The sequence below is a fragment of the Bactrocera dorsalis genome, chromosome 1, assembly GCF_023373825.1.
Source record: "Bactrocera dorsalis isolate Fly_Bdor chromosome 1, ASM2337382v1, whole genome shotgun sequence".
NCBI lineage: Eukaryota > Metazoa > Arthropoda > Insecta > Diptera > Tephritidae > Bactrocera > Bactrocera dorsalis.
The window spans coordinates 9503782-9529191 of record NC_064303.1 but is presented as its reverse complement, the minus strand read 5'-3'; the positions used below and the strand labels follow the sequence as shown (position 1 = coordinate 9529191).

Below are 25410 nucleotides of genomic sequence, written 5' to 3'. Positions count from 1 at the left end.
AGAAGGTATTCCTAGCTAACGAATCAGCAGCTGTTCAGTTGGCTCAGAGCATCTGGAGAGTCAGGATAAATATTTTCGCAGCTAACGAATCAGCAACTGGTCAGTTGTCTCCAAGCATCTGGAGAGTCGGGACAAATATTTTTGCGCGATGTTTTTCCGTGAGTGATGCAAGCCGAAAGTGCAGCGTTCGTTAGAGAAGAGGTACGCGATTAAATTATGTGAGAAACTCGGTAAATATCTGCGTAAGAGACTTTTGATATTATCAAGCCGGCTTACCCAGATGTTGGTTTAGCACGAAGTGGTGTTTTTCGGTGGCACCAGGCCTTTTTGGAGGGCCGCGAAGAAGTTGCTGATGAAGATCGGAAGAATGAGCAAATCCAAAGTGAGGAGGATACTCATTGTCTTTTTTGACATCAAATGCATTGTCCACCATGATTTTGTTCCTCCTGGACAAACCGTCAACGCTCCAACGTTTTATGTGAAAGTCCTCAAGAGACTCAAACGAAGAGTCCTTCGAGTCCGACAAGACGATTGGAAGTGGCACCACACCAACGCCCCGGCTTACACCGCCTTTCATGTGAACAGCTACCTAACCAAGGTCGGCATCCCACCCCTTTCGTAGCCGACCTAGAGCCTAGATGTGGCTCTGCCGAACTTTTTTTATTTCTTTATTATTAAATAGCTTAAATTATAGTGCGCGATCATTCGGATTTTCTTCGATACTGTGGGGACTATTTCCTAAAGTAAACCTAGTGCAAAACCGATTCATGGTTGCTCGAATTACAGACGCATCGAAAACCAAAAGTCGAAAAGACACCTGTTATGCTTCGGCAGTAACTTCAGATATTATAAGTCTAGGTCGGGTAGAAGTATATCTTAAGTTACAGATATCTCATTAAAGACTTAAATATGGTGGGTTGTATAATAATATTGCGCGATGATGGATTTTATGAGCCTCTACTGAAGCAAACATCATACAAGCTATCCATGATAGAGATGTACAAAAAACCCCAGATTCTTCTAGACCAACCAGACTTTAGCAAGACTCGGATATAAGTGTTAACGCTTACGGTAGCACGGACAAGTACGGAACACTACCTTTCTTGCATTCCTTTTTGTACCCTCTTCCTACGTCTGTTGTCTATCAAAGGTTCGTGCGCAAGGTAACTCAAGACTAACACCATCCGCCCCAAGCTGTCATCATCCTATACGCAATCAAAGAGAGCAGCCCCAACCGAAGGGCTAAGAAAGCCGAAGCAAAAATAACAACAAATACTAACATAGGAAGCTAAATAGCGGTTGACTTTAAATGCAGGGAACCACTCATAACGCTGATCGGTTACAATATTAGCCATACTCAAGAGTAAGGGGCGAGCAAATAGTAGCTGTTGCAGTCATTGTTGATTGCATTAAGTGGCAGGCATGGACGTTTTGATTACATAAACGATTTGTGTGATGCATTATGTGTGTGTGTGAGTGGCACGACTGTTTAGCCAACTTGCCACACGATGACCCGCCGACATTACCGCACCGCAAAACTGTCAGCGCTGAATTACCGGCAATAATTCACTGATTATCGAGAGACAGCACACTTACATATAAGTGAAAGAAGGGTGAAGCAGAGATCAAGAGGCAAAAGCTGAGGCTGTGCTTTGCAAAGCGACTGCAGTATAAAAAACGGTGTTGAAGTTGTGGCATAATAGCGGGTAACGGGAAATGCTGAGTTGAAAAATGCTGCCACATCATGCATGCCAGCTCAATAAGGGGACGCTCAAGGGTGGTAAATGAGAGAATGGACACGTTGGTGGTGTATGATTGTTGATTATTGCCTGATGACTTTATCGCGGTGAACCAGTGACGTGGTAAAGTCGCGCTCACTGCCTCTACCGCTGCTTGTGGCCTGTCTGAACTGTGAGCTGTCGCCAACAAACTGCTTAGGACGCTGACAGCAATGTTTGCAAACATAACTGTTGTTGCTGTTGTTTGCAAATTGTTGCAACAAACTTGAGTGCGCGTAATTGCTATGGGTGACATTGATGTCGTGACGGTCTAGCTCTTTAGCGCGCTAATGCTGACGTGGTGGAAGGTGTTAATGCAGTTGTTACTGAGTTCACGTGGCTGGAGGACAAGGCTTTTCCGCCAACAGTTGCTGGACTCACTTGCCATGTGGTGGGAATAATAGGCTGTGCTGTACAAACAGCTGTGGTGGTCATCAGCTGCGGCAGTCGCGGTGTTAAAAACGTAGGGCTCCATTAGTCTTAATAAACTTATAAAGAGGACGAGCTTCAGTTGAAGTGAATTTTAGATAAGCTACGTCAAATTTGGCGGCGTTAGTGAAATGTGGTAAGGTTGATTATTTCTCAGCTATGATTCTCTGCCCTGATTATAGTCAACGATCTGTGCATTCACCGGATGAATAATATCGTAAAAGAACAGGAAGGACAGTAAAGAAGTGATCGAAGGTTGAAATAGCTCGTAGAAGAAGAGAATAGACAGTAAAGAAATAGAGGCAGAAGGGTAAGAATATATACCGATCTGATCAAACTACCGTTTCATGTAAATGTCGGGTCGGCTGGTTATATCTGGTTTCTGAGCTTGAAGTGGATATACCGTTCTCATAAAACTGCTGTTTCCTTCAAATCTCAGGTTGGCCTCCCATATCGCCCATCTTAAATGGAAATCGAAATATCGTTCTGATGAAACTAGCGTTTCCTGTAATGATCAGGTGGGCCTTCCATATGTCTTGTCTAAACTGGAAGTTGATAAACCCTCTGATTAACTAGTGTCTCCTGTAAAAGTCAGGTCCTGTCTGAACTGGAGGAGGACATACCGAATCGGATAGGGGTAGAACTCTCAAATTTTCTTTTTGAACTTGAGTAGGATCGATCTTACGATGTTTTTCGTAGTCACTTTACAATACTTAAATTTTTGAGCCATACTTCATGAAGGAGATAAAGATGCTTCAGCTTAGAGTCTGCAGTAACAGTGAGGCCAGTCTAAAGTAGTTGTATAATCTCTTTCGTTGTTACAAAAAATCGTCTAGGAGTGAGAAGTCCAACTAAACTCTGTCTCCGCATGAATTAGCTCGAGTTTATGTGTCTACTTGGAGACATTGGCTTATATACATACTTCTTGAAGATCCACTAAAGTTAGAAGAAAACTAAATCTGAGCTTCGCTGTAATATGCAATTCACTAGAGTTCTCGAGAAACAGGCATATATAATTTTTGGAGTAAAAACTGGACAAGAAACTTATAAACCGTCGAACTATGAAAGTCTTCGAGCTTTATTGCAATATAGAGGAGACTCTGGCACTGAGCTTTAGAGAACAGGAATGCTAAACTGTTAATGTAAAGACCAGACAAGACCCTGTATTTCTTCGAAGAACTGAGGTTTTTGTGGAAGCATTTATGTAAAAATTGGACAAGGACCTTGTAATCCATCGAAACACAGACATTTGAGTCCTGTCAGATGGATGAGATATAATGAAAGCTTTCGATGTAGTACCCGCCGGGGAAACAGAGGAAAAGGACTTAGCCACACTTGGAATCTCCTATCGACGCAGCGAAGCAGCGAAAAGGAAGAACGACTGGCGCGCTCTTGGAAACTCTGCTATAATCACGTAAGCGGTGTCCATGCCAATAAAGAAGATGATGAATGTAAAAACTGGAAGAGGAGCTTCTAATCCATCGAACCGCGGATGGTTTTTCAGAAGCATAGGACCTCTCAGTTCTGGAATAGGATATATATATATAGAAATTCAAATATAGAGCAGTGGAAGTACTCCAAATTGGTGAAACTGGAATTATTAAATCTGTTTAGAGTAATTACTGTGAAGAGACATCTGAGAAAATACAATTTGCGCTCCTTTTTCCAACGCAAAGTTTTTCTATTTTGCAATTAGTCTGTGAAGTCTATGTAGGGTTGTTTACACTCTTAATCGCACTCTTGTTTTCGGCTACTTCGTCGTATACCAAAACAGCTTAAACGGAAGGCATATTGCTGTTGATAATGACCACATTAGCTGCTTGTCCATTCACACACTCTTTTCACAGCTCCTTTCGACACTTTTATTGCTCGTTGCCCACAGAAGTAACCGCAGTTGCTTTACTTTCTGTAATTACCCGGATCCTAGCACTACCATACGAGTCTTTATTTACCTACACAAACCGCTACGTGTGAAAATTATAAATAAATTGCATTAAAATTAAATTAAAAACAAAAAACTCTACCGTGGACTGCTTGCGAAACCCTCAAACGCCATATGGTTCGCGCGCCACCCGCATTCGGTTGGATATTGTAATCGCTGTGGGTTGTGAACTTGCGGGACAGCAGCTGTTGCATGCACGGGGCAATTGACAGGCGTCGCCACACGCTGATTTAATCCCGTTCGGCTGCGCGTTGCAAATCCGTTTGCGGTCGGATTATGCCAATCAGTGTGGCTTAAAAAGTCGCTCGCTTGCCCTGACTGTCGGCTCATGAGCCATAAGTGAGTTCGTAGTGAAAGCGCTGGAAAAACGGCAACGAGTGCAGGAGCTTGAGTATGTCTATACAAAGCGAGACAATTGCGAAAAGCGCAAGAGATAATAGAGATTAATATGAGAAAATGTATATTTACCTAATAATATAATTTTATGTAATAGATGAGTGAACCGATAAGCAAAGAATCTTCTTATTATTTTTGTGAGGCCATTCCCATATTGTCTCCTCAATGAAGTTCGAGTGCAATTTACAGCTCCAGTAGTCTTCTGGAAAGGATTGAATTCAAGTTAATAAGGGCAGACTTGTAATTTTTTACACTGAAACCCTACGAAAATGAAATCCCTCTGATATGTCTTGAAAGATTTGACCACAGATTTACCTAACATATATTATATGGCTTGGATTGGATTGGATTTTGCTTGTACGACTGTTAAAACTTAAGCAGGAAATGCTATGCTCCGATGAGCCTTCGATCAAATCACATTACTAGTTTGGACATAACCTACTTAGTCTTGGGAAAATTCTTCTGAATGAACCATGTTCTTCTATATAGATTGCAATAATGAAACAAATATCTGCCTTACCGCATGAATGCCTATTGGACAATATCCAGTAAGACTTTTGTGTTCTACTCCAGGCAAAAGGATCTTAAAGTTGCACAGAATCAAAATCCGGGTCCGTTCCGGTTACATATATATGCGACTGTCGTACGAACGGTTATCGACCTGTTAAATGCACATTAGGGCATCGTTCCGTGCTAGATCCCAAAATGCCAATGAAGATCCAACTCGGTCCCATTTCGATTAGAGCGTAGCCCCCTCTGGTTAGTGTCGGCTTACGACGCTGGTTGTGGAAGTTCCTCCTGCTAGCTTTTTGGTCAATACAATCTCTATTTTTTTCAAGAAGTTTTTGTAAATAGTTGTTAAATGTAGTTGATAAAAAACCTTTAGGAAGGAAGGTTTTAAGAAAATGGGTATAATCGGCTTTTGCCAATTGAATTTCGTCAATAAATTTTTTCCGAAGACGCCATATATTTAGTAGTAGTCCGTCGAGATATTAGGAAAGAAAGTAGTAAAAAATACTAATAGATGATGTCTTCTAGAACTAAGAACTCGATTATAATATAAAGAGTGATACATTTCGAGGTTCTCTGCTTTTTTTTTAATGGAAAAAGCTCAGAAACTTCAAATTTTCAAATTTAATGGGAAATGTTTACGAATAACCTTCTTGGGCATTTATTTTTTGAAGATTATAGCTTTCAAATGTTAGCCGCGCTTACGTCTCAGATGATCCATCCGTTAAGTCCAGTTTTCGATGACTCGTTTGAGCATTTTCACTGGAAACTATCGAAAGACACGCGGGATGCTTTGCTTCAAGGCCTAAATAGAACCGTCATTGTCCACTTAGACTTTAGACTTTACATATCCGCTCTGCAAAAAGTCTGATGGTGTGATATCAGACGATCTTTGTGACAAGCCACCAGCCCAAACGTGAAACTATCTGCTCTCCGAACTGTTCTCTTAATAAATTCATTGATTAATGCGATGTGGGAGAAGTGGTGCCGTCATGTTGAAAACAAATGTCGCTTCAATTTCAGACATCAAGTCAGTTATAAATTCGCGATGACGGTCGCCATAGACGGTTACGTTCTTACTGGCATCAGCTTTGAAGAAATATGTACACAAACTACCCCAAAACATTGTTTTTTCCGGATGAAATGGCAGCTGTTGAATCTTTTAATTCTGCTCTTAAAGTGGGCCTCGCCGTTGAACAAAATTTGCCTCGAAAACGTTGGATCTTCTCGGAACTTTTCAAGAGCCCATATAGCAAAGCGTTGTCGCTTGGTAGCTAAGTCGTTCCACACGTCAGTCCGAGTTGCTGCGAATGGTGCCGAATCGACTCTCCTCGGTCTTCGTGTACACTCTCAGGTCACTGGTCTATTCGGTCGTATATTATCAATTGCTGGGCCTCAAGATGGGTGATAGTGTTGCGAATAGCAATATCAGTAGGCCGATTATGTTGACCATAAGTTGAGCGAAGCGCACGAAATACATTCTTATCTCATCATATTTTCGTAAAAAAGTTGAAAAAAGTTCCTTTACTGGGATCACACGTTAATAGAAGGCTTGGGGTCTAGTGGCATTCCTCAGTGGCGTTTTCTTTCGAATCCTGGGGTTCTCAAATTCCTTACTATTTTTAGGACGCCGAATTATTAAATATATGTATTTATAAAACCGCCTCGACGATTTTTAGGAAGTACAGATCAAACACATTCATAAAGCTAACCCAGACGGCACCAACCATTTTTCATGAAGACTTCTTAGGGTTTTACATAGTTTATTGTTGAATAATATACAGGTCAATTACATAAATACTAGCTGTTGTAAATTTTGATTTGTTAATCTAATCCCAGATCGGTCTTCAATTTTACAAGGGTCTTTGTTGACATAGTTTCTCATTTCTTCAGACCTCGAACAAAAAACGAATGAATTTCTGATTTTTTATTTATCTTTATAAACTGCGATAATTGTTTTGAGGTATTTTCTAGGAACGGCATTTTTATTTTACATGTTCAGCACTCAACACTCCTTTCTCTATAATTTTAATGGTCCGTATGATTACTTAAACGCTGACACAGCTTTCAGCACACAAAGTGTAACAATTACAAAAATAAACCTTTATTAAAGATTTTTCAAAATAATTTAATCCGCTTTAAACAGCAACAAAAAGCGAAATAACTTATAAAAGCGAAGTGATGAAAAATGAATAATTAAACAACAATAACAAAAGTACTTGTGAAAAGTACTGAGGGATTGCGCGAATCATTGACCGGAAAGTGGCGAAAATTCTAAAATAAAAACAACAAATAAGCTAATTTTTGGCGGAGAGAAAAAGTTGATAAGAGCGGCCGTGAGAGAGTGGGAGGCAGAGGCTGGGAGAAAAGGTTTTAGCAGCAGCTCGTTGAGCAGCTTAGCGAGCATGCGGTTTTGTTGTTGTTCTGCTGCGCTGTTTCTTCGCATTCATTGTTATAACTGTTGATATTTTTGAATTTTAAGTTTTTATTATTGTTGTTTTAAGAGCTTATCGCAAAATGCTAAAGGGAGGGTCATTGCATTTTAATTATTATTTTTAGGCGTGAATTTTTGCTATTTTTAGTTGCCGGGCAAAGTTGTATTGGTGTTGCAGTTATTGTTTCGTGTTTTTGTTGTTATTTTAGTGTGGCTTCAGTGAAGAAGTGTTGTTAGGTTTTCGTGTGTTTTTTATACCCTGAACGGGGTTGATTAAGCAGCCATGTCTATTTGGATGTTTGTATTTTGGCGAACTTGGCCCTCAGTTTTGGAGATATCTGCCTGAAATTTTGTACACCTTCTTTTCACGCCAGGAAGCTTTTTATTTGTCGAAACAAAATATATCGAGCTACTATAGCATATAGCTGCCATACAAACTGACCGCGCAAAATCAAGTTTTTGTGGGAAAAACTTTTTTAGTTGACGAGATATCTTCATGAAATTTGGTATAAATTGTGACCTAAAGCAACGGTATAATTTCTGAGAAAATTGTTTGAATCGGTTTACTATAGCATATAGCTGCCGTACAAACTGACCGCTTAAAGTCAAGTTTTTGTAGGAAAAACTTTTTTATTTGACGAGATATCTTCATGAAATTTGGTGCAAATCATGACCTAAGGCAACGGTATAATTTCTGAGAAAATTGTTTGAATCGGATTACTATAGCATATAGCTGCCATACAAATTGACCGCTTAAAGTCAAGTTTTTGTAGGAAAATCTTTTTTATTTGACGAGATATCTTCATGAAATTTAGTACAAATCATGACCTAAAGCAACGGTATAATTTCTGAGAAAATTGTTTGAATCGGTTTACTATAGCATATAGCTGCCATACAAACTGACCGCTCAATTGCAAGTTTTTGTTAGGAAAAATTTTTTATTTGACGAGATAACTTCATGAAATTTGGTACAAATCATGACCTAAATCAACGGTATAATTTCTGAGAAAATTGTTCGAATCGGTTTACTATAGCATATAGCTGCCGTACAAGCTGACCGATCAAAATCAAGCTCTTGTATGGAAAACTTTTTTAGTTGACGAGATATCTTCACGAAATTTGACATGAGCTATTGTCCAAGGCAACGGTTCTATCTCCAAAAATTTTTTTAAGATCGAACGATTTCAGCATATAGCTGCCATATAAAGTACGATGAAAATGTAGCTAAAGATATTTTTATACCCTTCTATGTTATAAGAACTAAACTTGTGAAGGGTATTATAGCTTCAGTACAGCTGTCCACATTTTTTGTTGTTCTGCTCTCATTTTTGTTGCCCACAGTCTGCGCTGTTGAACTTGTTATCGCTTCAAAATCCCGCACTGGTCCGCGCACTGCCATCTTTGCGTCGCAAACTTCAAGTTGTTGTTAGTTTTTGTTGATTAATGCAAAGTTTAAATTAGTTTTTCGCCTTTTCGAGTGCGAAAATGCAAAAAGTTTTCGCGATTTTGAGTTTTAGCTGGCATTTTTTTATCACTGCCACTTAAGCGCGCGCGCATGTGTATGTGCCGCGTTGATGTGCAACGGCGCATATTCGCACACCACTACAACAAATACTTAAATAAGAACAACAAGAGCGCTGTTGAATACGAAATTTTCACTCACCCTAATAAGCGCTATCGCCTAACCAGCAAATTGTGGCAAACTGTTGCGCTAGCAACGCTGGCAATCGCATTAAAGCGCACTGGCTGCGCGCTGAGTTGCAACAAAACTCAAGCTACCACGTTGCGCGACGTTCAGCGCGACATTGTAAGATCGCCTCGAAAAGCTGGCAGTTGACAGCAGACGACTGGCGACAGACGACAGCCGGCAGTGCGCGTTGCCACAAAGCATCAGCTGCGAACGCGCTGCTGTGTAACGATACAGCGGCGAACAAAAAGAAAAAAAAAACAACAACCACAGTAACGTAATAAATGCACTGAGTGGCAGCGCGGTATTGTACGCGACCGCGCCAGTGTCACAAACGCTGCCACTTACCACTCACATTTCCTCTGTCATGGCTTTCACGCCGTGAAGTATGCTAATTTAAAATGTAGCATGCAACTGTGGTGGCATTGCAATTTTCTTGACAGGATTAAGCGGCGTTCATGCGCTTGGCGGGTATACGAGTCTGGAGAGATATATTCTTTATGCGGAGAGTAGACTTTGCGCGATGATAAAGGAGTTGCGCTGTGTCTAAATTAATTTTGAAAGTTTCTTAATTCATTCCTAGAGGAATTCGAGGAATGAGAAGAGTATGAGCTATAATTTTAATTTAAGTAATTAGAATTTTCGACAATTTTGTAATTGCTTTTTAGATATTTAAGTATCGCTTTTCCTTGCATACCTCTTCTTTTTCTTCTTTATTGGCCTACACAATGCTTACGCGGTAATAGCCAAACCTTTTCACTTTACATTTTCAAAAAAATAATTTAAGATTTCTTAACTAATCAGCTCGAAATAGTATTATGTACTTCCAAAGCGTCCCAACTTTAATTTTCTGGCACAAAATCCGCTGGAGATTGGGAAGATTTTAGGGAAAGAACCCCAGAAGGTACTTACTGTGTGAAAATACTGTCTTTGATAGACCAGGCAGGGGGTTCTGTGGCTAGCTTCGGACCGTGGGAAACCTGGTAAAAGTTACTTATTGAAATATGCTTGGTTCTCTCTTCAAAATACACCACCTTTGATATTATAATTCGTTGTAGAGTGCCTCAATCATGGACCGGTAAAAGTGTGTTCACTTAACATACTGCCAAGTGCCTTCATGGTTACTTCGGTTTCATCAGTTTACGTATATATCTAAGAGTTTACTTATTATTTAGGGCTTTACCTTCCGAAGTCTCAATGCTGATACATATTGTACTAAGAAGATGCTGTCCCTCCGTGTTAACTAGTCCAGTCGTGGTTTGGGAAGTTATAAAACGATAGGTAGGTACGTAGGAGTGCAGCTCTATCGTATATCAGGCTCAATTAGCACTAGCTGTGCCTTTTAGACCTTTTTATTATTGCTATCACCTTCTCGTTCAAACCATTTTGTGGTTTCGATAAAGCTGCTAATGTCCGATATACTTTTTGTAGACATCCATTTAGGGTTTGCTGCTTGATGGATTCCAAGTGTTCTGTGTTGGATCTGCGAAAGAGCAGCCTCGGCAGATGTTATTTTAGGGCATACCCGTTTTGGATGCATGTTCTCCAAATTACCATTTTTCCTGGACCTATTCGTCGTTAGTTCTTGTCTTGTCATTTATTGGCCTTATAGTATCTGCTTATTATATTTTACCATCTGTTATTTACAACTTGTTCTAATTGTATATTGAGCTTTCTTCTGATCGATCCTAGTGGGCTTGGTATTTACTCTGCCTCGCATTCGGTTAGGAAAGCTCCTGCCTTTGCCAACTCGTCAGCTTTTTCGTTGCAAAAATTTTCCCTTGGTCAAGTCTAGGTAGAGTTTGCATTCTAGTGAGCTCAGTGCCTTCTTGCAGTTAAGGAATATGATGGAATTAGCCATGGGCGACGACAAGGCCAGGAGAGTCGCCTGGCTAACCGTGTATATTGCTGGTTTATGTATCCTCCCAGTAGAGCTTCGCAGACCTTCTCTATCCCAGTACTTCCGCTTGGTGGAGTTCGGTAGACGAATAGAGAGATAAATGTCCAGATAATCGGAATATATTCAAGTGCTTACTCCGCAGTCCGTTTTTGACCTGTCGATATAGACTGAAATGGTATCTTCCTCACATAAGTGGCATAACTTCTCCATTCTCGTTTAGATGTTATGCTCACCTGGAAGTATCTATTGAAATCCAGCATTGGGAGAATGTGCTACAGTCGGATTTATTAACGGTGAGTTTGTTTAGGATATTACTATGTTCATAGTTCGTCTGATTCCAGCCGCCCAATTCTTTGATTCTTATTACTTCAGGTCAGTTTTGTGCCAATCTCCACCATCAAGTATTTAGCTGCGGGGGATAGAGAGAGTGTTGTATCGTTTATCAAGGGAAGTTGAAACTGGAAAAATTTAGTTTGCTTGTGCATAGCTTAAAATGGACTTTCTAATAAGTGGAGATTGTCCCTGCATTCCCAGCCTCAGAGAACTCATTTCTTGTGTTTTTTGTATTAGTGACTCTGAGAACCTAGAAATATAGAAAGATATGTTTAAAATGTTAAGAATATACAGGAACTTAGAAGAGCTCATTGTATACACATTACCTCAATGAACGAACCTCGATGAACTTTATCACTACCAGATCTATTTTACTAGACTCAATTTCTTTTAGTTATTTATATTAAAGATAGGTTGGCTTAAAAGGTCGATTTGAAAACTGATACCACTTGGGCATCTAAGAATGTCATCCAATGTGATGCCAAAATGCTACCACGTGTTGATCGAAAAGTCTCTTAAAATCGACAAAGAGTTTTCAGCCTGCTATTAAATTGTCGAGGCGGCGGATATCAATTCCAGCTATGACTGCCGACTATTGCAAAGGCTGGAACATGGAGATGAAAGTTCCTGGATGTCGCCATCTAACCTTCTGTCTTGAAAAGTTGAGAGTTGGCGTCGGGCAAATTTCAAATTTCATTCATGCTTATTGTGCATTGACCAGTAAGAACTCCTACGATTGCGGCAAGATGAACCTTTCTGAGAGCAAGTAGTTCAATGAATCTCCAGCCTTCTGCACTATGCCAGAAAAATTTCGTTATCGCACAGGAGTTAGTTGTTGAGCAGCAATTGCCGAACTCACGCAGAGTCCAGAGCGAGAATACCAGAAGGAAACGAATACCAAACTCGTTTCCAAGCTGATGTAATAGAGGCAAAGCGTGCCGTCTTTTGCGAGCTCATCGGCCTTGCAGTTTCCATTAATTCTGCTATAACCAGGCATCCAGAAGAGTCTGATTATAAAGTAGCTTGGCGTTATGGGTAGTGATGGCAGACAGAGCTACCTCTGCTGGTAGTCTAAAACTATGCTTGAGGAACTTAAAAAACTTGCACTCCAATCTTCCTTCTGAATTTCGACCCATATATGAAAAAGCTCTCTGCGGTGGCTTCTAAAGCGGCTAAGTCCTATCTACATATCGTAGTATGTAAGTAGAGTAAAAGCTGTCAAAAGAAGACTCTGGGACTTAGTGATTGCAGTTTTCTGGGATGAAGTCGAAGATAGAGTGAAAGTTCCAATATCGACTTTTTCATGCACCCCGCTTCCCTGAGTCTTATAATTATCCTCGAAACAGTGCACTTGCCGGCCATATCGACTGGAGTTATGCGCATACATAATTTTTTCGAGCCTTTAAGATTCATGTAACTCTAAACATATGCACATATATATATTGGTTGCATTCTTTTACCTGATTTTTACTTCTTTTTTAGCCAAATTACCTTCAAAAGTATGAAATAAAACTTGTCATTGTTGTAAAAAAAGAAAAAGTAAATACAGACTTTAAAAAATAATTTGTTTTCAAACACTTAAGACTTAACTAATTTCAAAAGTCTTCTGCAAGGCGAAAAAAAACAAATATATAAAGTATTGCATACTTACAGGTGCTGCTGAGCACAGCGTTGTATTTCAAATTGCAACACATTGTAGGTATTGCATACTTTTAGGTGCTCACCGTGCATGCTGCAAGCAAACGTGTATCGCACAAGCTATAAATAACTGTACAATTGCGCCTCCAGTAAAAGGCGACCTCCGCACTTACCATTCATATTTGTTGTTGTTGCTTTTTTGTCGCACAAGGCTTATAACTGCTTGGCATTGTCTAACCGGCATTCATCATCAGACGCTTATTTGATATGCAAATCATTTATTTCTATTTGTTGTTGTTTTTTTTTTTGCACATTCCATATCTTAAAGAAGCTATGAAATTATTGCTAGCAAACACCCGGCAGCGACAATTCCCTGCCAGAGCTACACACAATAGCCCTGCAATTGGCGTCGAGCGTTCGGCGGCGTTGCGCCTCTGGTGATGCAACAATTTTATGTTTTATTGTTGTTTACTGGTATTTGCTGCTGCCGTTATTTACCGTTTCCCGACATTTCGATTGTAGCCGCTAGGGGCTGCCCGGTGCAACGTTACTCGTTTACTACCGTTCGTACCGTACAGTCCGAGCCATGCACCACTGCACTTCACTTTCCCTTACTGTACTTTGTTATTGTTGTTGTTGCTTAAGACATTTGTAGCCTTTGGTTGTTTTCCTGTTTGACTTCTTCCTTCCGCGCTTCCGTCGGCCGCTTGCTGCACGGGCTGCTTTGGCATTCATTCATGCAGATACATAATTCTTCATCTGCCACTGTTGTATTTACGTGCGCACACACATACATACATACATTTGGTGGTGGTGGTTGCAACACTGGCTTTGTTTTGTATTTTTTCGCATTACTTCTTTTCTTGTGTTGGTTTTTTTCCATCGGCATATCGCCTTGTGTAAGCCAGTTGCAACAATCACAGTAAATCACAGCATACTTCAAGGCGCTCTTTCTTGCTTTGCATTGTTTTCCTTGTTATCATGCTTTTTAACTTCGCATTTTTTTTCGTCAGTTGGTTGGCGGTGCTTTTTCTTCGAATGTTGGTGTTTCTAACTGCAGTAGAGGGTTTTTGTGGTCTCTTTACTTAGTAAGTCGAATTGGAAATTGTCCTAATTGGATCTTAGAACTCACTGTAATTACAATTTTATTCAGAAAAACTAACTTTTTGTATCAGAAATCCAATCTTGTAACCAAGATCCATCTTTCCATCGTTTAATGATTGATCTCTGTCGCCGGATCTAAAATTTTAGTACTGCATTCGGTTAATAGTATCCTGAATAAAATCTATTAAGGCATTATCATTGCTATTCATACCTTTGCTGATTTATGTATTAATTTGAAACAAATAGAATGCACTAAAATAATAATTACAATACCCTAATTACATTAGATTACTATTACCATTACTTTGCAAATATATCGCATTACTATTCATTACATAGCGATATAATTATGGTATAGTATTAAACTGCATTACATGCAACAAATTTTTAATTACTTTTTACACAATTACATTACATTACCATTACTATGCATTACATTGGTCACATTATTATAACTATTCGTAACATTGGTAATTTAATTATTTAATTGAAGTACATACTAGTAATTAAAGTACTAATTACAATTCCCTTAATTAAATGAAATTACCATTACAATTACTTTGCAAGTATATAACATTATCATGCATTACTTGGCGGTAAAAGTAAGGTATAGTATTAAACTGCATTATATTCGAAATTTTTTTAATTACTTTGTACTTAATTACATTACATTACCATTACTATGCATTAAACTGGTCACATTATTATAATTATTCGTAACATTGGTAATTTAATTATTTAATTGAAATACATACCAGTATTTAAAGTACTAATTACAATTCCCTTAATTAAATAAATTACCATTACAATTACTTTGCATAATGTTATGTACTTATCATGCATTACTTGGCGGTAAAAGTAAAGTATGGTATTATACTGCATTATATTCGAAAAATTTTGAATTACTTTGTACTTAATTACATTACAATATCATTACTATGCATTACACTGTTGATATAAATATTTAGATAGCGTATAATAATAATTAAAAAAAAATTAATTACAGTACTCTTAATAACATTACATTACCATTACTTAGCCAATACAAATATAATTACTTCCATTACATTACTTAAATACCGGTCAATAGTTACTAATTTATTGCTTATAATCTCATTCGTAATCTTTCAGCGACTTCAAACCGAAAACGTCATCACGGTATGGCGCCGCCGATACAGCTGCCAGCACACCGACTGGCAGCAGCAACACGCCCACCACAGCCAGAGCTATCAATAATAATGCAGATCGTACACCGTCCATGATGTATGTGTTGCATGGACGTGAACACATTGAATGTGAGTAGAAAACAATTTTTTTTATATTTTTTTGGTTTGAAAATGGAAAGCTTAACCTCCAAAACCTCTAAAAGCGAGTACGGGTTAAAAAATAAAATTGTTGTTGCTTTTTTAAGTCCCCACGGCACAGCTAGAATTGCTAGTCAGGCGTTTTGCAAAACAAATTTCCGTTTGTAGTCGAAAATAAATCTTTCTGAATGGCAATTGAGGCAACAGGCAACAAAAGCAAAAACAAGCAGCGGTCAAATGCGGCAGTGAGTTGTTCGAAGCGATTGCGCATTTTACTAACCTATTACTTTCTTAATCCGTTTGACTTAATATTTCTGATGGCCGTGTTTGCCATCGAGCGCAGCGTTGTTGCAAAACAACAATAACAACAATGAAAACGAATGCGTTGCCAACTGTCAGTGGACTGAACTCGTTGAAAGGATGAAATAACGTGTTAGTTGTTGTTGTTTTTCGTGATTTTTTTTTCAACGGCTGCAAAAATATGGTCCGACGCAGCAGTGACACGGCTGCCGATCCGTAAATCCTAGCAATTTCGGTTGGCGCGTGCAATATTTTCACAAGCTTTTATTTTATTTGAGAGTTTAGTCTTTTTTTTAATTTTTTTTTTATTTTCTTTTTTCAAATTTGATTTTTATTTTTTGTTTTTGGATTTTTTGTTTTGAAATTTGATTTTTTTTTTTGCAATTTTTTTATTCATTTTTTTGTTTGAAATTTGATTTGCTGCCATTGTTGTTGCTTTGAAAAAGTTTAACCGCTCTCCATTTACGGACCGGGCAGTGTCTGCGCATATGCATGTCTGTGTGTATGTATGTGTGTTTGTGCGCGTGATATATTTAAATGGAAAATATGATGGCGTTGCTCAACTAATTTACCATTCAACCGCCGCGACTCGCTCCACATTGTTGTTGTTGCTGTTGCCTCTTCTATTTGTAGTTTCGCAGCACCGTCTGCACAGTCACTGCTGTTGTTGTTGTGGATTAAAAACGTTTGCAAAAAATAGCGCGTTCTGAATGAAATAAAGCCAAATAGAGCCGTAAATCCACTAGTCGTTTTTAATTAAAATGAAAGCTTATAACATAAAACCGGCTACTTCATATTGCGCGCTAGTTTTGTTGTGTTTTCTATTTGTAGTTTTTCCATTTAGTACAAACGAGTGGTAACATTGCGCTCGTTCGCCATTTTAAGCGAAATTTTGAAATGGCTGAATCAACTACGGCGCCATAAAGGCCATTAAGCGCCTAAAAGTGCGCTAACAAAGTGTGTTCGTGGCTGTGTGTGTGTGTGAGGTTGGAGGTGAAATTCACCTCAGTTTGTGTTTCGGTAGTTAGTCACGTAAGAAATTAAATTTTTCTCTGACTTCAGGATCCTTTTTTGTTGTGGATATGTATGTGTGATGTGTGTATGCTTCTATGTTTGTAGGTGCGTCTGTCTATATCTCATTTGTATTCGTATGGGTTCTTTTAAGCTGCAGTTAGGTTACGAGTAATACAAAATAACAAATCATAACAAATATAACTTTGTGATATTACCCTTACATGGTCTCATTACAATTAAACTAGTTTGGGTAATGCAGTTGAGGTTATTTGAGAACAATATTTAGTGTATGAAATATTTATTTGCTATTGTTAGCTAGCCACATTGAAGTTTGGAGTTTTATATGAGGTGCTTTCATAAAAATCATTCCAGCAGTCACCTGCTTGGATCGAAACCGCCTCCTAGGAGTTCTTCCTCAACTACATCGACGACGTAAAACAATATGCTGATAAGACTTCGGACGCAACAAACTTCAGACATACACAGACCACCATTCCCAGTGGAGCCATTAACACCTTCACCGACTCTCTCTCAGCGAATGGCGTAGTTAATGGCATAATGGAGTTAACCCACCACCCATTGAAAACGAGAGTTCGAGTTGGCGAATGGCTAGTGACCCTTGCGCAGCTTCGTTTAAGAAACCGTAGTACCTACTTAAACACCTACCTAACCAGAATCGATCTCATATATCCAGCGTGCAACGAGTCCCCGCATGACATTAACCACATCTTCACACACCCTGCAAACCGCACACATCTGACACCTTTTTCTCTATGGTCCGACCCCGCCGAAACAGCATGTTTCCTGGGCCAACGTTGGATGACCTCGATGACAATTTATTTAATACTTACCATCCTATCGGGGATTAGGTACCTGTTATAACAACAACAATAATAATATTGTTGACTTGGTTTTAACGGACGAGATTGCCTGTACCCGTTCCCGTTGATAGTTTTTCTCTAAAATAATTTCTGCACAATTCTGTTATAAATCTCAGCTCTCAAAATACTTGAAAGCTTGCCCACATGGGCAGTGAAAGCTTTGTACGAGATCATCTTCTTCTTCTTACGCGGTTAAAGCCATAACTAGCCAAAGGTTCCATTATACCCGCACAATTCCATCTGCCGTTTTTGAGCCGTATGTAAATCATTGCATTGTGCTCCTACGGAGATACTCCTCGACGATAGAATCCCCCAATTAACTTTTACTGCCTAGTGAGACTTCGAATTTCTTTTCAAAGTAAATTCTCTTGGTAATGTCGTCTCTAAGAAAAAGTGTCAATGATAGACTCTTTCCAACGACACTTGCGTAGCCTTGACTGGGGATACCATTGGAACCTAGCAAAACCAGCGGCTCATCTATTTGTTAGGACTACCTTCCATTATATAAAGGGTGATTCATTTCGAGGTTACCTACACAGCTAGAGAATGGGAAATATTTATTATCGTCCGAAAGAACATTTTTTGGCATTTATTATCTCTTTCAAATATTGGCCGCGGGTATGTCTCAGAGGGTCCATTTGTTGAGTCCAATTTTCGATGACTGGTTCGAGCATTTCGACTGGTAAGACTGGTAAGCTAATGATATACGTGGTGTTTTCCATCAAAGCTTGACTTTAGACTTAACATATCTCACAGGAAATAGTCTAATGTTGTGATATCACAAAATCATCACCTTGGTGGCCAATCGACCTGCCCAAAAAGCTGAAGTCGGTTATCATGGGGCGATAATGGTCGCCATTGACGGTTATGTTCTCACCGGCATCATTGATATTGATTTTGATAGGTCCGTTTTCACGGCAGTTTATGCCATTGTAGACAGATCTGAGCAATTTGCTCGGATATTGTGGCGGTACCATGAGCAATAATCTTTGTCGAATTCAATTTTGTGTAGCTCGGTATATCGACTTTGAGCTTAATCTTTTCCTCTGATCTTTGTGACGCCTTTAGTGCAGTGAAGTACTATCTCAAAAAAGAAACACTGCATTTTTGAACTTTTCCCCGCTGGAGGCTTTTTCTTCGCGTTAGTGGTTTGCAATTACCTCTTGAAAGAGAAAAGTGTTTTGCAATAGGGCAACAACTTTTCTGCTCAATTACAAGACGAGTTTGGCAAAAAAAGAACTTTTCTCTTCATCCCATCCATTTGACAGTGTTGCTTAAAGATACAACGTACATTAGCAACTAGCGAAAATTTTAAAGCCAGAAAAAGTTCAAAATCTTTGCCATTCTATCATTTGCTGCTTCGAAGGCAAAGTGGTCAGTCAAAAGCGTTTTTGCTTGGACCAAATGTTTCCACTCACACGTTATCTAAAGTGTAACTGGTCATCATCATCATTATTGGCCATTAGTTGGACACCGAATTCGGTAGTGCCACGATGGTGGCAGTGAAGATTGAAAGCGTTTCCTAGAATGTGCAAGGATATGTAGGTAGTTACGTGAGTAAGAGTTTCGGTAGAAAGTGGTGGCAACTTATCAGGTAAGGGAAAGTCAGTATTATTTTAAAGTAGTTGTTCAGATGAGAACTAGTTCGACTTTGAGTGATGCAATTTTTTTTACGGACAATTATTCAAAAGTTTAAGAGCTAATTTACTGTGACTGCCGAAAACTATGCGCCCTTTTGTGTTCCGTAAAGTGTCAAAGACATATTTTGGAATACATATTTCGGAAATATATTTTGTTTTGGTTTTTGCTGAACTTTATTGAATTATAATGATAAACCTTATTTTGCTATTCAAGTTCGTCTGAAGGGATCATATTTAAGTTAGGAACGAGTATTTTAAAAGTCTGTTCCTTGTAAAATTCATTACTATTATGTAAAATAGTTGTTGTTCATAATATTTTATCATTAGTTTTATAAACATTATCGCATTTATATTCTACATACTTCATTTCTTAAATAAAAACTACTTTAGGTTTGTGTCTTGGCTAATATAAGCCAAAATGTAGGCAACATTTTCACCTTTTACTATTAGGAATGCTACAGACGTCACGTAATAAGCAAGTTTTCGGGTAGGTAAGGACATGTACAAGAGTTCAACTGGAAATTTGAGTTCTTGTTCGCGGTCAGACCGTTTTAATGTCGGAATGAAAATTTTTAATCTTTACCTAACACTTATTTTCTCTCAACGTTTCATCACCTGGTTTTTTGCCACCGTCAGAGCTCTTACCGTCAAATATTTTTTAGTAAGCATAACGGCGACCACATGTGCATCGTGTACTTTATTCACTAACCGAAAATATATCCTTATCTTCAACTTTTTTCTGATTTTTTCCCGATGCTGTCGTCTTGCCTTCAGCTTTACCTTTGCATTTGAGCTTTGTAGAGATACTGGAATAGAATTCATGTTTGTACGAACACTTGCCATCAGCAACGTCAACATTATCATCGTCTTCGTATTCACTTTCGCTAATATCATAATCGATTCCTGATCCAACTTCAATGAACGTTTGAGCTGCTACATCTGCAATGGTTCTTACTTTTTGACGGATGCCAGGCGAATGTGCTTGTCGTATCAGCGCTATCAACGTCTTCGATATTTTCAAAAGCCTCTGAGGTCATCACCGACTCAGAATAGTCTCCATTGTCACTTTTTTCTTTGTCAACTTCGAGCGATCTTCCTCCTCTTCCTCACTGTCTTTCACAATGAAGCGACGATTTTTGCACCGCTAAGGAATCCCACGTCGAGCGGCCTTACGTTGTTTTTTATTTTCTTGCTTTGTCGTCGAAATACCTCCAATCTGGAATCTCAAAAGAAACGAAAATGGACGTTCTCTTACTTCTTCTGCATCATCGTCGAATGAAGAGGTGTTAGAATCATCGTTGGACGCTTTTTACGCTTTGGAGATAATATCGGATCCATTTGTTGCTCAGACTCAGAGATTCTGGGTTCTTAAAAGAACTCATATCTGAACACTAAGATACCCTCACAAACTTTTACTACATACGGGATCACTTGGCTCATGGAACTGAATTGTGACGGCTCCTTCTCTGCCTATACAACGGCTAGGTAGTTATGGGTGGGAAGAAACCATTGGAGGAGAACGGCAGTGATCTTCTTTACGAATGGGTAAAAGCTTGTGGGGAAGGTTGACGGAGGTGTTTACTGTCAGGAGCTCTCTATCAGCTATAGTTTTAGACTACCTGACTATTGCAGTGTATTCAGCGCCGAGGTTGTAGCCACTCAGATAGCAGAGTGGCGATACTAGCCTTGAACTCATTAGCAGTGCGTCCAAAGTTGGTTGGACACCCTAGAACCGCTATCGGTAGAATGGAGTGAGTTGGTGCTCCGGTATCCTTTTGTGTTCTACTACAATATAGCTGGGCTTCGCGGAAACTGGCTTCGCGATATCTTAAAAGCCTTTTCGCTTAAGATCGATTGTAAGAGATCTAGTGATCTCTTTGCCTTCAGAAAGCCTCCCCCTAGTTGTGGGGTTTTTAACAGGCCGTTGCCTTATTGGCGTCCAAGCTGTAAGGTTAGGTATCTTACCAGATGGCATCTGCAGACGCTGTATGAAAGAAGATGAGGTGGAAACAACTCTACACTCTACATTACATTAAAAAATTTGCCTTCTGGATTTGAAATCACCAAACTGGACTTCAAAAATGTGGCCGTATTGAGTTTCAAGCTCCCCAAACGTTCTCAGCGAACATTTCTGTTCACTTTGTCGACTTTCCATTGCTTTGCTATGACTTGGAATCCAACTAGTCCATGAGTTTAAGACTTTTCATGCGGGGTTGCCACTTTTATAGACCCTTCCCACTTACATTGGCACCACAAGCACACTTGCAAATAATCCACACTTTAGAAGCGACATTCACCGACACCGAGTATCAGACAGTGATATAAATTTCAATTTTGAATGCCATCAATCTGTGATTTTTGCACTTTGCAGCAATTTGTGGCCATCCATTTATCTTTTCGGACTTGCTTGCTTGCAAGTAGCCACATTGGTTGTTGGGGAGCAATGCGTACGAGAGCGTTTAATAGCAAGAACACACACATTTTCTCACATACAGCTTACGCTCAAACATATTTTCTCTCAAATGCACATTTTCTGTCAAACACATTTTCTCTCACACACACATTTCTTTACACACACATTTCTTTACACACACATTACGCCGGTGAATTGGCTGCCTGGCTAGCTGTCACATGTTGTTGGCCTGACCACTGGTCCATTGGCAGAATTCTCCATTACATATAGTCATTTAATTTGGTGTGTACGATGATTATGCTTTTGTCGTTGTTATTGTTGTTGTTGTTGCTGGTATTGTTGCAGCATGTGTCTTCTACTCGCATGGCAACTAATCTGAATTTATGCGACAGCATAAATATGAAGTATCAGACGATGCGTTGCAATTTCTCATATTTAAAAATTGATGTGACGGCCTGCTGGTGGTGCAGGGCACTCCCTCATTTCCGACGTTTGGGGAACTGGTCAACTGCTCTGCATAAAAAAAAAAAAAAACAAAAAAAAAAAAATTGTGTTTTTGTAGCAAAAACTTCACAGACAGACCAACTGACGACGTTGGAAGCCCGAACAGCCGGCTCCGTAGCTTCTAAAATACACACACACACATCTACCGTTACACATACAAACACACAGCCTTCAACATATACGTGCGTCTGGCGTTTTAGCCTAACTTATGGCAAATACTTGTAGATATTGAACGATTTCGTTGCGCTTTAGACAAGTTTTTATGCTGTTCCTGCTTGCTATTGTTGTTGTTGGTTTATGCTGCTTCTTTGGTTATAAATCGCAATGGAATGCTCATAATTTATGGTTAAATGGAATTTCGGGCGGAGTTGTTTGCGTGCGAAATTGCGAAATGCGGTAGTTGTGCGCCAGAAATGGGTGTGGCAAGCACAAAATGTACCTTTGTACGTTTGTACATATGTCCATTGATGCTGTGGCATGCAACGTCTGATAAGATATTATAGCAGGCTGGAAATGCGGATTTTTTACTTTTACTTGGCTAAAATTGCCACAAATATTTTTTATGTGCGTTTCTTTGGTTCAATGTCTTCATGTACAAATATACAAACATATATACATACACACTTATATACATACACACACACATACATATCTAATATATATATATATTCAGAAATCTCCAACCAACAAATTCAGCTGTCTGCACTTGTGGCCAGAGTCAATGCTGCTTTGGCTATAAATAATATGGCACAAATGATTTTTATCGCTTTCTACAATTTAATAATACTTTGGAGGTTAGCATGAAATGGCCAAATTTGCGGAAGTGTTTTAAGGCGCTTAATGGCTATATAATATTGTGAGGGATTTTCGTGGCGGATTTCAGACATTTTGTGGCAAAGTTCGAAGAGGAAATATTTATAAGCTTTAAGAGAGTATTCTAGTCTAGAAATTAAAAAAAAAAAATAAAATTTTCTATTTTTCTAGATTTTTCAAAAATTTCTTTCTAAAATGTTTTTTGAAAATTCCAAATATTTTAAAATTTTTAACTGAGATTTTCTGCAAAGTAGCATGGTGCGGTCCTCCTGATACTTTGATGAAATGTTTATTATCTTTCGAAAGAATGTTCCTTGGCAGTTATTTTTTGAAACTTATATATTTAAAATTTTGGTCGCGGCCACGTCTCAGTTAGTCTTTCCATTGAGTCCAATTTTCGATAACTCGTTCGAGCGTTTCGACTGGTAACTGTCCAATGACATGCGTCAGGCCTGAATCGAAGCGGGATTGTCCACATAGACTTTTGACTTTACATATTCTCACAGAAAAAAGTCGAATGATCTTGGTGGCCAATCAACCGGCCCAAATTTTGCTGAAACCAAATGTTGCCGAGATCACGAGCTTCAATTTCAGGCACCGAATAGTTGGTTATCATGGCGCAAAAATGGTGACCATTGACGCTTACCTACTCACCGGCATTATTTTGAACAATCAACTCTCCTCGGTATTCGTGTAGATTTTCAGCCACGGCTGCTATATCTTCTTCACTGCATGCTGGACGTGGTCTATTCGGTGATGGGTATGGGTGATGGTTTTGTGAATAATACGCTCAGTAGACTATTTATGTTGACCACAAGTTGAGAGAAGCGCGTGAAATGTATTCTTTACAGAGTTTGAATTATCGTAATAAAGTTGAAAGATGTGTGAAAAAGCTATTGAAAAAAGTACCTATTCTCGGATCACCCGTTATTTTTCTGTACACGGAAGCTTTTTATAACGGCGATATAGTTAGTTATAGTTAGTATAGTGACTCGATCTGAACAATTCTTTTGGAGATTATATCATAGCCTTGTAAAATAACCCATGCCCAATTTGATGAAAATATCTCAAAAGAAAAAGTTTACCATACTATCACTTTGTACCGCTCATTCAGTTTGTATGGCGCCTATATGATATAGTGTCCGGAATCGCACCTGAGGACTTCACTCATTGAAATAATCGGACGCCTCTTGATTCCTCCGATTGAAAATGTAGTGAGACCCGCAACCGGAGCAAAGGAGCCTACTAAGAACATCAAGAAAATATCCTTAGCATACATGACGACTCTAAACACCTTATCGACCAGACTGGGTACATAACAAACTTCAGACAAGCACATCATTTACAGTGGAGCAACTCTTATGCAACATCGTTTTGCACTAATTTTGTAGATTAAACTGCTACTTGACAAGAATGGACCACGACATACCAAATTTATGTCATGCATGCGATGAGTTCCCACATGACTTTAGAAAGCTCTTTGCATGCCCCATGACACCAACTCACGTAACAACCCTGCTCCCATAATCCATCCCATCGAAATAAGATGTTTTCTGGACCTTCCGTAAATAAAATAATATAAAAAGTAAAATAACCAAGTAAATTTGACCAAGATTTGAAAAAGCAAGGATCTGTAAGTTAGTTTCAGAAGTGTTTACAGTGAAATCGGAGTGTTGGACTTTGGAAAGTTGTAGAGGTTCTAAGAGAACTTGAAACAACAATTAACTATTTTTTTAGGGTTATATAACCTTTTCGGGAGGAAGCTTTGAGTTCGACTATTATCAATTTTTGACACTTACTCATTCAAGAATAAAGAAATCTGAAATTTTTTCAACATAGTAGGTACTATGGTCTGAGATTTCTCTGAGAGTTGTGTACTTCCATTTGCAGAAGGAAAGGAAAAAATGGAAATACTTGTATGAAATTGTTATGATGTATGAATTCTATAGGAAATTTTCTTGTCTTGGCTATGTTCTTATTTCTTGAAGGCTGATCAAGTTTAATCTTCAAAGACGGAAATTCGAAATATTTTGTGGATTAATATTTAGTACCTGATTTCGTAGAAGATATATGTATATTGTATGTATTAAGGTTTCTTAGATATGAGTGAAGATTTCCGAGCACGTTGGTGTAGAGCAAATTCCGTTCTTACGTCAGGCGGATCTACATAACCGGTAAGGTCTGAGTTTATATTCACCTTAGGACGTTCAACTCGGTAGCCAACCTAAAGTTAATTTGGGGAAAATTTTTTGACGCTACGACAAAAACATAGTGGTATAGTAAAGATCCGAAGCCTCGGTCTTAAGCAAAATTGTTGAAATAATGGTTTAGTTAGGAGAAAATATCTTATTTCAATATATTATATTTAGCATTGATCGGATATAAGATCT

General features: G+C 38.8%; 1 protein-coding gene across 1 annotated transcript in view; it reads left to right on the top strand.

The window, feature by feature from the left end:
- LOC105223494 (zinc transporter 2) overlaps positions 1–25410 on the top strand; it is a 137415-nt gene that overhangs the window by 3589 nt on the left and 108416 nt on the right. Inside the window, exon 2 of the mRNA XM_049452715.1 lies at positions 15283–15446. Within this exon, the coding sequence (XP_049308672.1) occupies positions 15283–15446 (164 nt within the window). The remainder of the gene's footprint in view (positions 1–15282; positions 15447–25410) is intronic.